At 32.7% G+C, this 12392-nt stretch overlaps 1 protein-coding gene across 3 annotated transcripts in view; it reads right to left on the reverse strand.

Moving 5' to 3' along the window:
• The window catches only part of VPS13A (vacuolar protein sorting 13 homolog A), a 107916-nt gene that overhangs the window by 15982 nt on the left and 79542 nt on the right, over window positions 1-12392 (reverse strand). For 2 of the 3 annotated variants that reach the window (XR_009485121.1, XM_059836883.1), the window contains exons 55-68: window positions 10469-10622; window positions 9448-9594; window positions 8808-8889; window positions 7458-7527; window positions 6796-6901; window positions 6317-6430; window positions 4878-5023; window positions 4677-4758; window positions 3912-4025; window positions 3403-3478; window positions 3138-3301; window positions 2720-2765; window positions 2331-2454; window positions 1284-1398 (exon numbers count right to left, since the gene is read on the reverse strand). Coding sequence is in view for 2 of the 3 variants with exons in the window: in XM_059836883.1 (XP_059692866.1) it covers window positions 1284-1398; window positions 2331-2454; window positions 2720-2765; window positions 3138-3301; window positions 3403-3478; window positions 3912-4025; window positions 4677-4758; window positions 4878-5023; window positions 6317-6430; window positions 6796-6901; window positions 7458-7527; window positions 8808-8889; window positions 9448-9594; window positions 10469-10622 (1540 nt within the window). In the remaining variant the exon portion in view is untranslated. Of the gene's footprint in view, window positions 1-1283; window positions 1399-2330; window positions 2455-2719; window positions 2766-3137; window positions 3330-3402; window positions 3479-3911; window positions 4026-4676; window positions 4759-4877; window positions 5024-6316; window positions 6431-6795; window positions 6902-7457; window positions 7528-8807; window positions 8890-9447; window positions 9595-10468; window positions 10623-12392 lie in introns of those variants that run through there. The other variant, XM_059836885.1, reaches the window with a different exon arrangement.

Genomic DNA, 12392 nt, shown 5'->3' on the forward strand with positions numbered 1-12392 from the left:
TCATTAGAGCTGACTGTTTGCTAGCATTTGTTTTAGCAATATACTTTAAAATAGACAAGGGGATGTTTGAAAATTTATTTTCTTAGCAAAAAGAGGATAAAGATTAGTAACAAATTTATGCTATCCATCAGTAGTAGCTTCTAACTACCAGAGGGCATAGGGTAGTTAAGGCTTTATGACACAAGTTAGAAATTGGAGAGCACAGGTTAAAGCCATCTCATTTACAAGAAAGGCACAGGTATAGTATTTATTATCAAAGCACTTTCACTGTTGGCTGAACTACATGACCAGTGAATGGAACAATGAACATAGCTAAGGTATCCCCAATAGATCAGTCCTATTCTACCAGAAAATTAATGACAAACTAATGAGATGCAGGAGAAACCGAAAGAAGAATGCAACTCAACATGGAACAAACAGCTGTAGGAATAATCAAAATTAGTCATAAAATGCTCTCCCAAAGGCTACCACATTCTCATTCACTTCACCAAAAAGGTTATTCTGGTACAATATTTTTGTAGCACACTGTGAATCCTTCCATGCGTATTTTTAAAATTCTGTTTAAATTTATGCAATCACTAATTACTACTTTATTTGTTATTGTTGAACATTTCTAGAAAGAAGTTTTATTCTAACAAAAAGAAAAAACAGAAACTTAGTAAGCTGTGTGTGTCACAACTGAAATTATTTCCCTTTCTGAGGGGAATTTTTTGAGTCAAATTTGCTTAAAGAGCAGATAAATCATTAAAAAGTAAGAGCTGTCCAGCATATACTTCCTGCAAACAGTATTCCATTTCAGAACTGTTTATGTTCTTTCAAAGGCTTCAGTATGACATAAATACAACTATTTCTAGTGTCTTAAAAGTGTCTTTAAAATGCTGTTTTACACAAAATTGAGACTTAAAAGTCACTGTTTAAGCTATGTGTATTATAAAATTACTGAAAAAACTATGTGTATTTATCAACAATTTTCACCAAAAAAAAAATTTAAAGGCATAAAACTTTTCCTTTGCACATATAAACCTTTTTATTTCTTCAGAATGCTCTGTGCATAAGCTTTTATAGATATACCGATCTACTTTATGGTGTCTCCCTCAAAAATTGTACCACAGCAGCCAAATCCCCAGTGTGGTTATGTGCATAAGAAATTGATTTAATTCTTGGCTACGGAGTTTCTAGGTAAGAAGTGAAAGGGAATTTAGGAAGAGGGAAATTCTAAAGTATTTATTTCTATGTAAGATGAGTTTAAATTTATGTCAAAATTTATCTTTCATTTTCTTCACCTGTAACATTTGACTTCCAGTTCCATCTCTTAATCTGTAAGGTCTAATAACGCCATCTTCACCAAAAAAGCGAGGTGGTCTCAGGCTTATCACATCTTCTGATGAATCTGCAACCCTGACACAGCAGAAAATTTAAGATACATATCAATATCTCTACTCAACTACACTATTTAGCTAAGGAACTAAATTATTTTGTACACAAATTAAATTCAAGTACTCATATAACAACTATTGCTGTCTATATATACACTTTGGCAAAGTAACAGACATTACATAAAACAGCAATAGACTCAGAAGCCTATTTCCAAGAATAACAATTATCAAATTAGATGGCACAGACTGCAAATACTTAATTAGTGTCTAACTACTGCACTTCAAAACTTCAAAAATAAAGACAACTGTACCATATAGAATAGAACTGTACCATATTTCACTCTGATATTTTTCTTGCACTTCTCTGCTAAAAAACTTGAACAGGAAAACAAAAGAGACTGGCATTCTTATGGTAACAGAAGTGATCCAGCTCACTAAGAACAGGGCCACCAAACAATTGTATTTAAAGCAACAAAGTGCCTCTTCAAAACTGTCTCCTCCTTTATTGCACATAACAGTGTGGAATAATCTTCACCAATGAATTTATTAAAGTAAGACTGTCACAATATTTAAATGTATTCTTAACATAGTTCTGAGACTGGTATCATCTAGTGGTCTTGAAAATAATTTCATAAAGTAGTAACAATATATAAAGTAACTTTGAAAGCATCTGAGAAGTCCTTTTTTTTCCTGCTTATTTGGAGTAAAAGTTAAAAATCATCAGCTGAAGGAAGTCTGATTGCTGAGACATTTAAACTAGTTTTTTTCAGTAATGCTAGAAATAGCTGAGATTTGTGTCTGTATTTTTTAAATTATATCAAGTGTGTATTTTGTTAAAGAGCCACCTATTTATTACGTAAATAACATAGAAGTGATACAAAGACACAAGGTACTACTAGTGTTCCTACTGTCTCTTTCATGCCATATGATATTCTGTACACTTACTTTACTTACTTTTTAATACCCTGAAATGTGCTGCTTGCCATATCTATGATTCCACCAGTGGGCCTAGCTACTGCTCCAACTAAGCCTTTTCCAACACCTTTGAAAAAACCAGCTGCTCCTTCTTCCTGAGCTCCTAAAAGCATTAAAAGGAGTAAATCATTATAAACCACAGAGTTTCTCTGAAAATCTTAACAAGTTTTATTACCATTTAATTACAAATCTTATTTGATACACAACTACATAGTCTCCACACAAAGTTCATGTAAACAACATTTAAACTGCAAGTCAGCAGGAATATAAAATCTTGACAAAGTTTTATAACTCTGATTTACAACAGCTCATCAAATATCAAGAATTTACCACTGAGTAAACAGTTAATGCATCAAGACCAAACTTACCTCTTATTGGTTTTGTAACTATTCCTGTTATGCCACTGACAAAACCCTACCAGAATAAACAAAACAGATATTACAATTATGCTTTCATAGAATATTTTTAATTTTTAACATTTTTCTTTCTACTTTATTAGTGAATAGCCTCAAAGTACATGTGTTGGGAGTATTCTAGAATTCACTACAAGCCAACAGAATTAGAGAAACCTGCTTCACAGTTTCTACCTTCTCTTCTACCCTCTTGCATTTTTCTATAAAACTATCATTTAATTGTAGCTATACACCTGCAAAACTAAAATTAAAATTAAGAAACGAACAAAAAACTAACTCAAAAAATTGAAAACCAGCAACTCTCTGCTGAACACAACAATCGCCTGGTACTCTTGCCTACATAAAATAAATTAATTTTTGTTTTCCTCCTTACAGAAACTAGTCCTTTTCCACCACGAGTGATACCCTCTCTCAGACCAGTGGGTTGTTTATTCATGGCTTCTCTCCTTTTTTGCTGGTAATCTTCATCCATAGTTATTGCAGCTACTCCTTTTGCCATGGCACCTGTGATTCTTGAGGCAGCTCCTGCTAATCCACCTATTGGAATATAAACCAAATTAAAATTCTAATGCAATTTACAAATGCTCATCTCTATTGTTCACTATTAGGCGAACTACCATCACAGCACTGAAACTTACCAACAGCTCCCCCTACCAGTGCTTTAAGTCCTAGTGCCATTCCCTCTATAAATTCCTCAGGACCCTGAATGGCTCCCTGTGAGAAAAAAAAGCATACACTCATAATGAGCTTTGTATAGTATGCCTTATATGTTTTTAAATCTTATATTTTTATTGGGATTTATATGTAACAGAGGAAAACAGGATGACACTGAATGATAAAGTGTGAAAGCACCCACAAAAGCTCCTGTGACAGAAAGACAGACAATTTTAGAATAATAATAAATTCTCTGAAGTCTGCTCATTTTAAGGAGAAGTGAAAGATTTATTTTAAGGTATAAATTGTAAGAAACGGCCTTTTGGTAGTTAAGTAGACATCTCTGTCCTTTTTACTCTCACTTGAGTTTTCCAGGCATTTTCACTTGAAATTTTCAATTCTAAGTCTAAATTTAAAACCAAAAAGGTATTAATATAGATTTTCAATACAATGTCTATCTATCTACTTGTAAAAGGGCAGCAGAGAATTTTACCTGATATGGTTCATAGAAAAAAGCTTCTACTCCTTCAGACAAGCCTCTTATGAATCCAAATGGATTACCCAACACATCAAGGCCAAGAATAAGAATATACATCTGTTTAATAGCCTAAAATGAAAATAGGTATAGCAAAAATATTTCCTAAATTATACTAAAACAAAGGCAAACAGTGTAGTATCTCAGATTAAAACAGGGAAAGAAACAAGAGTTCAATATTAAAACCTCAAAATTGTCCAGAAAAGTAGAAGTAGTTGTAATAAAAAAATGAGAAAATCAGTGAGTAAACCATATTATGTCAGCCAAGAAGCAACATTACTTAAAAACATTACAGTAGTCCCTTATTATTAATGATGGATGGAGAGGACTAATTCTTTTATGCAAAAGTACTTTTGTTGGATTCTCTCCACTGAATGGCAGGACTTTCAACAGTACACAAAAGCCAAAAAGGTACTATGATTTGAATAGTACTAATGTCCAAGAAATTGTGTTAGTGTTTTAATGCCAATCATGTTCTATCAGAGCTCCATCGTGTTTGCTTCCCCTATCCCAGAAAGCTGTTTTATTATCCATGCCACTTGGCAAGGCAATAAAATCCTATTAATGAGTAATTGGTTTGTATGCATTTATTTAACATTTGTACATAAATACAAGGATGAAAATAAATTTTATTTTGTTTAATAGAATGAAAAATGCACAGTAGCAGCTTCAAAATAAAAATTTATTGGAATATTTACTTATTGGACATTTTCTTATTCTCACCTGTTTTGAATAATGCCTTATAACTGCTGATTGAAGCTGCTGTGTAGTACCGAAGTGATACCTGAGCTCAAAGAATGCCAACCTAAAAACAGAGACAAGGGAAAAAGTAAATCCTTACTATGCAGAACAAAATAAAACTCAACATATGTAATATTGGTATAATCTTTGTGAGTAATTTTTACATTTGTATTTTTAACCTACTTAAAGACAATATCTTGTACATCTGTAAGGGTGGCCCCTATGCTCTTCAGCAGGAGATTCAAGGACTGAAATGGTATCAATTCATTCTTTCTTTCTTCTTTGTTACTATCTTCTCCACCCGTACTGAGTGAAAAGCTCAAGTGTAACTGAAAGATAAAAACGAGATTGGGAAATAACATGGTTAGTTGTTAGATGTAGAGTATTTCTATCTTTATAATCCTTTAGATGATTTTAAAATTGAGTTAGGACATTTCTAGTCTGACTGAAACCAGTCTGACTTTGTAAGAGCACACAAATACATAATGTAGGCCAAAAAAAGCCCAATGACATTTAAAGCCGAAGTGAAGAATTTGAACTACCTTTAAGAAAACAAGAACTTGAAACTGCTAACTTCTGTTTTCAGAGATGGTCTCCAGATTCTTTCAGCTATAATTTAGATTATTAACTCATTTTTGAAACAATTAGTTTGTCTAAGTTGTACCCAAAATCAAAGCAGACAGAAAATGACAACACAACATAGTGTGCAAGCAAGAATGTAACATAAAACCCTGAAAACAAGTAATTACTAAAACAAGTTTAGCGGGTGCCAAATAATTACTGGAATATGCATACAGGAAAAATCCTACCTGTGCACACCTGAAATAACCAAAGTATTGGGTTTAAAGCAATCAGAAAAGAAAAACATTCAGGAAAATTGCTCAAAATGGCTTTCATGGCACAAAATGGTAGAAATCTATCCAGCCATTTTCAAAATCAGATTAAAAGAAGTTGTGCCTGTTTCTGACTCTCTGAAGACAGTATCACACAACATTCATTATGTTATAACAGAGCTTAACTGTAGCTCATTTCAGTGAGTTATATCTATATACATAGTTACCTTGCAGAGTCATTGTCACTCAATCCATAACCACTAAAGACTAAGCTTTTAGTAAAAACTCAAGCCCATTTATTCCATCCTATTTCCTCCCCACATTTTTTCTTGTCAAATATAATTTCTAACATCTCACAAGATACTGCAAAGAGGTGCAACTCAAATCATTCTTTGATCTACTTCCCATTGATAGATGGGAGACTCTCTTAACAACTGTTATAGAGCCTATAAAGTCCTATCACAGTTGCAATAATATCGGCTGCACACTAATCTTCTACCCTGGCTATGCATGTTTTTTAGAAATTACATCACTTTCCAATCCATAATACACTGTGTGCAAACAAACGAGCATTTTGCAAGGAACTCATAAATAATAAAATGAAAAAAAATTACTCATAAAGTAAGCCATAAAAATGCAGTAGTAAGTTAGTGGTTACAATGAAAATACTTTCTTGGCCATTTTTTTTTAAATCAGTTGTTTCTATCTTTATTTCAACTGCCTACTGTCCTGCATGAGAAAAAAAATTTTCAGAGAGTGAACTCAGTCTATAACGTGAAAAAGGAATACCTTAATTGGAGAGATATGGAAGTATTCATACACGCTGATTTGTGATGTATCCATTGATGACACACTCATTAGTTCTTCTTGAAGAGATTCAACATCCTTTTCGAAAAGTTGTAGCTGTAAATGCATTTGAAAAGATATTTCTTCAAAATCTGGAGTATATAAAACTACTAGTCATTTGTCACTGATACAATACATTGATTAATACTACTTATACTCTCTCATGTACAAACTCCTCTCATTGTCCCTGTACTGTAACGTTTAAAGCCTTCTTTCCATAACATAAAGGATGAGCATAAAGGAAGGAGTCTACTATCAGACTCAGGTAACAGTAAATGAAAACCTCACATATTATTCCCAAATACACAGAAATCAGCCACTGATATGGACACAGAAAAAAAATTTTAATTTTTAAAAAAAATACAAGTTGAATAGATACAAATTTAATATCTCTTTATCTTCAAACAACAAAAGGTTTCTACCTCTTGGTCACTTGGCACATCAGTCTGTGTAAAGAATTCACCAATTGCATACAGGAAGCCAAGATCTAATCTGAGATCCATCTCTTGAATCAGAACCTTAAAATACCTACACATAAAACAAAAAATAATTATTAAGGTGCTCTACAAAAACATGTAACACCTAAAGCTTAGTACAGGTTTAGACCACTTACACATCTTCAGGTACTGGCTTTGGTGGGTTTTTTTGGTGTGGGTTTTTGTTTTGAGGTTTTGGGGGATTGTTTTTTGTGTGCATTTTGTTGTTGGTTTTCTTGTTTTATTTGTTTTGTGGTTTTTTTGAGGGATTAATCATTGGTGAAAAGAAGGCTTCCCACTTAGATGTAAGATAAACACATTTACAAATAATCAAAACAATTTTAAACACAAAACAGCATTTAACACTGTATATAGCACCACTATTCATAGATTTTTTTCTAAATAAAGATGACTAAAAATATGCCTTAAAAGGCAGCTAAAAATCCTTACTTTATTCTTCAGGACACTGAGCTTTCATCTCTGTTAAAATCCTCTGAGATTTCAAGACTGAGTTTGTGTTAAAATGACTTTTCATTATGTTTGCCTCTGTAATAATTTTAATTTTAAAGCTTGATTGAATATATCCAATAGCATGTCAAAATACTTACTTAATATGAGATATTTGTGAGTGTCCTGCAGTTCTCATGACAATACTGACATCAGTAAATGGTTTTGGTGCTATGAAGTTGTCAAATAAAAAGAAATCAGCACGGATTATTATATGATATACATAACTTCCTAAGGTTTTTTATGAAAATATCATATACATTCAGGATTTTCTCAATCTTGTACAACAGGATTACATAATGGATATGACTGGCAAACAACTAAGATGGGGAAAAGGGCAGGAACAGAAAGTAATAGGAACACAAGGATGAAATGGAACATCAAAATGCTATTTAACTGAAAATGCACTGTCTTCATTTAAAAGAAAGTTAATACTGATATAATATTAGATTTATGTAATTTCTTTAGTCATGGAATAAGATTTTCCAATGGCTGATAAAGCAAACTAAACAAACAAAAACAAATTCTGCAGATTCATGCAGCGTAGCTTAAAACCAATCATATTCAGAATGAACAACTGACATTCCACTAGTTTCTGAATAAAATTGCAAGCAGTATTCTTTGTCTCAATTCAGAATCCCTTTTGATATTACTTAGGGTTTCCAAGTGACTTTGGTGTGAAAAAATTAATGAAAGACTCCAGTTCATCACTTAGTATAGCAACATTGAGCTCTATGCTCTATGCTCCAAGCAATGGAGAAAGCTACCTAAAAACCATACAAAACATAATTTGCCATCTGGAGAGCTTATAAATGTCACTTAACAACTCTGAGCTTAGGCACATTTCTTTTCTTAGTAGTTAAGATTACTTCAGATAGATTACTAGAATATGCACTGCATGATACTAGAGTAGTAGGGAAATAGCGGAAGACTAAAGACGACAAGTGAATCCTCACTGTCCCAAAACTCCAAATGTAAGTAGCACAGAAACAGTGCCACAGATTCACTATCATCAAAATTAACAAAAATTATCTTATGAACAGACAAGTCTTCTCATATATTAGTCATCATTAAATTTTAGTGGTGGTCTGAACTGAAAACCCCCTTTTAAGTTTAAGTAACTTTCATGTCATATGTTCTCCACAATCAATTACATAATGCAGCAAAAAGATGCTCTTTAAAAGGTACGATAATGACAAATAAAACACATTTTCTTTTTTTCTGTTTATTGTTAACTGTTGAAACAGTGTTCTGTATATTTTCTTTGTAGGGGTAACTGCTTCCTTACTTCTACTTATTATTATTATCTGTATTATTTCCATTAACTGCAGTCAGAAAGTTCATGCAGACCTCACCTGATAAAAGTGATAAATCTGATAAAATTACTAACTTCAGTACAAGCAAGTTATCTTTTGTTTTAAAAGGAAGGATTATGTTAAACTAGAACAAACCTGAATCCAAGGTGATGGACTTTGGAGGTTTAATAGGATAGAACACAAAGGGAAATATGGCTCCAGGAATCTGGTTTTGTATCTAGTAGGGGTAAGGACAGGACAAGGTGCAGCACATTAGCTTACAATAGTGAAATATTTTAAAACCAGGACAAACTCTAGAGATATGATATTTACCTGTGGCTTTCCACCAATCCAAAAACAGAAAAGAGCCACTACTGTACTTAAAATATATCTATTTTCAAAATCTAATAATCTAATTCTAATCATTTAGAAAAGCTTCTTTAAATTGGTAGTAATAAATGGTCCACAAAAGTTTTCCAAAAGACTTGTTCTTAAAATATTGAGCATAACAAGACAAGAAATTTCACCTCTTTTTGCTTGTTATACAGAAATGCTCCGAGAAAAAGCAAGTAAGATGAATGCCAATTTTTTTTTCTGAACAGTTATATATGTCTTCCTTTTTTTCCAAGAAGCACTTAAGTAGTAATTTCAAAGACTGAGAAGTACTGATGTAAAAGCCAATGATTACTATTAAATTGAAAACATGAAAAATCCAAACAATTCTAGAAATTAACCTAAGTTTCCATAAAAGATGTTCTTTCAGAATAAGTGACAACTACTTTTTGACATGACTCACTTGTATCCTGTAAATTTGAATTCTGAAAGACTTCTGATGTGCAGAGGAACTGTATTCCACTTTTAAAGCTGGCAGATAATTTCTTCTGATAGGAATCTCATTTGGCTGTTGAATCGTCATGTTCATTCCATTAGGAGTTAAACATACCTATTGCATTATTATTAAAGAAAATTTAGTATGCCAAGTATTTTAAAATCCTGCTCCATATAATATACTTAAAAAATTACACTGTTCACCTATACTGTAAAGCTCAGCACTAAAAGTTCTGCACCTTTTAAGTTAGATGTCATAATTTTCCTCTATTTAAAGTGAACAAATTTTGCTATAAATCAAAAATAGAAATAAAACAACAAAATAGTACATTTTTCATGGAGTTACTATCATTTACCACATAGCTATCTAGAAGAAAAGCTAAACAGTGTAATGGACTATAACAGGCATAAACATTCGATCATTTATCTATCCAGTTTTTATTTTCCTACAGCACATTTCTAATGAGTGTCTAGAATTCATCCATACACAAGGACTGAGGTTCTGGAGCATAATGTGCTTCCACATTCCAGAATAATTTCTGAAATTTCTTTTTCAATTTTATGTGGTTGAATCACAGCTAAATCATTCCACAACAAGCCATTCTATAAATACAGAATTTCAGGCTAAAACAAAAAAAAACAAAAAAATCAACCCGAAACTAATATATTTACTGGTATAACACATGAACCAAATGCAAACCTTCCTCTCTGTAGTTTTATGCATATTTAGCACTACAACCTCCAAAAATAGTACACCTCAATTTCAAAGTCAGGCACTAACAACAAAAAGTCTGTAGCAATATATCAAATTTGTGGAATTTTTCCTGTATTTTTTTTAATACAGAGATAAAGAAGTGTTTTCAAATGGAGTAAGTAAATCAATAATCTCAAATTTTACCGTAAGTTTTATCAAAGACAGCAAAATTGATACATTATCTTTTTCTTGTGCATACATATAAGCAATAGAATTAGAGAACTATCAGTATTACCAAAACATTCGATTCCAACTCAATAATCTTATTTTCTGAAGGGCTTAGCTCACTGTAATCTCTGAATTCTTGTTCTAATTTATCAATTTGCTTAACACTCATTGGTCTCCATCTTGACTTCTTCTTGGGTTTTGTCTCCCACACCACATCAGAACTTTGAAAACAAAACAAAGAACAAAACAAAGACTTCTAATATGTTGTAACTACGGAATGAGAAACCACAACATAAAGCACTACTGTAGCAAACAGAAGTGACCCAAATCATGCACTGCCTTCTTGGAACTAAGCAGAAGCCAGTCTCTCCAATATGATGGGAAAAAAAAAATTATCAAGTCTGTTTAACTCCCCACTTTGATGAAGATGGGTATGTAGTGATACTAAGGAAGCGCTATCAAAGAAGTAGTACTGCCATCCATTATTCTACAATCTCAATGTAATTTTCTGCTTATAGTCCGGCATTTACTTCGGCATTTTATATTTACTACAAATTTAAAAGTTCAAGTCAAAATAAAATGCCTCCTGCACTGTGTCTTATTCTTGACAGCTTCTTTATTTAGTCTTTCCATCTAAAATCAAGAGGTGGTTTTGTTTTACATGTTTCTTCTACTGATTTCATGGTGGGAGTTTTGGGTTTGTTTTTTGTTTGGTTTTTTTAAAAATACTATCCTTTCTTCTGTCTCTCAGTTTTATTAAAGCAAATATTTAAACAAGCTTAAAGGGCATTTGACTTTTTTTCCACTGCTTCTGTGAAAAGTTCTGTGCCTGATTTCACTTATAGTCAAACTTAAAAGCATAAAATAGGACGCAAACCAACACTATCAGGCAGGTAGAAGGTACTTCTTTTCACAAATTACTCGCTAACCGACAAATATGTAGCTTTCCAGACACAGCCACCGAACCTCTTTTAGCTATATCTGTGTCTGTGTTGAGACACATCAATGGCAGAAAACAAAAGGTGAACTGAAGTTCAAAACAACAACTACAAAAAAGAGTACTATCTTTATTGTTGAGAGTTTCCTCCTTTTTTTTTTTTTCTTTCCACCTATTTGGTTTTGTTTTTGGGTTTTCGGGGTTTTTCCTTGCTCCTAAAAAAAATGAAGCCAATTTCAACAGTACTGCCATCCATTTTCAAGAATCTGACATCTCATTAGGGTTTCACAAGAAAACAAAACTAACTATAAGAACTGCTAGACTAATGACTATGAATGACTGCTTTCAAAGAAAAAAAATTTAGTGAAATCTCAACACTATTGTGAATCTTAGCAATCAGCTGCCACTTTTAATGGCGTGTTTCCACTGCCTAAATATCAGAGCACAGCTTCTCAGGTGAGGGCAAGGACTGGAATTTTCTTAGTAAATGATGGATATGATTACGTGAAGCCTATGTGTATGAGAAGTTCACACTTGTTTGTTTTTAAGTAAACTGCAAAGAATTATACAAGAAAAAACAACTCTCACTCTGTCAACCTCAAAATTGAATAAAAAGAAGTGTGCGGATTATGGCAATTATATTCAAATGTCCCTCAATGATTCCAAAGAGCCCCTGTTCAAATATATGATAGCACACATTTCCAAAACATTACATAATTTCTTTTCCACTTCTATCTGAAATGTATACTTTTAGTAGGAAACCCAAGCAGTAGAGCTGTGTATCACCAAAATTAATCAACCAAAACTAAAGGGACCTACAAGCTTTTGCATCAAAATTTCCAACGCAGAATTCAGCTGTTTCTGCAGTGAAGATAACAAAACCCACTGACACAAACTATTTGCAGACTTTGCTCCTTAAAACTCTATTATCACTTCTCAAACTACATGGACAAGAAATACGTTCTGTCCAGTGTATTGGGAAGTCTGCCACACAAAGTTACAAATACATTGTTCCAAAACCATATACCTATTAAATACAGTTAGCATATGCATT

The sequence above is a fragment of the Haemorhous mexicanus genome, chromosome Z, assembly GCF_027477595.1.
Source record: "Haemorhous mexicanus isolate bHaeMex1 chromosome Z, bHaeMex1.pri, whole genome shotgun sequence".
Taxonomy (NCBI): domain Eukaryota; kingdom Metazoa; phylum Chordata; class Aves; order Passeriformes; family Fringillidae; genus Haemorhous; species Haemorhous mexicanus.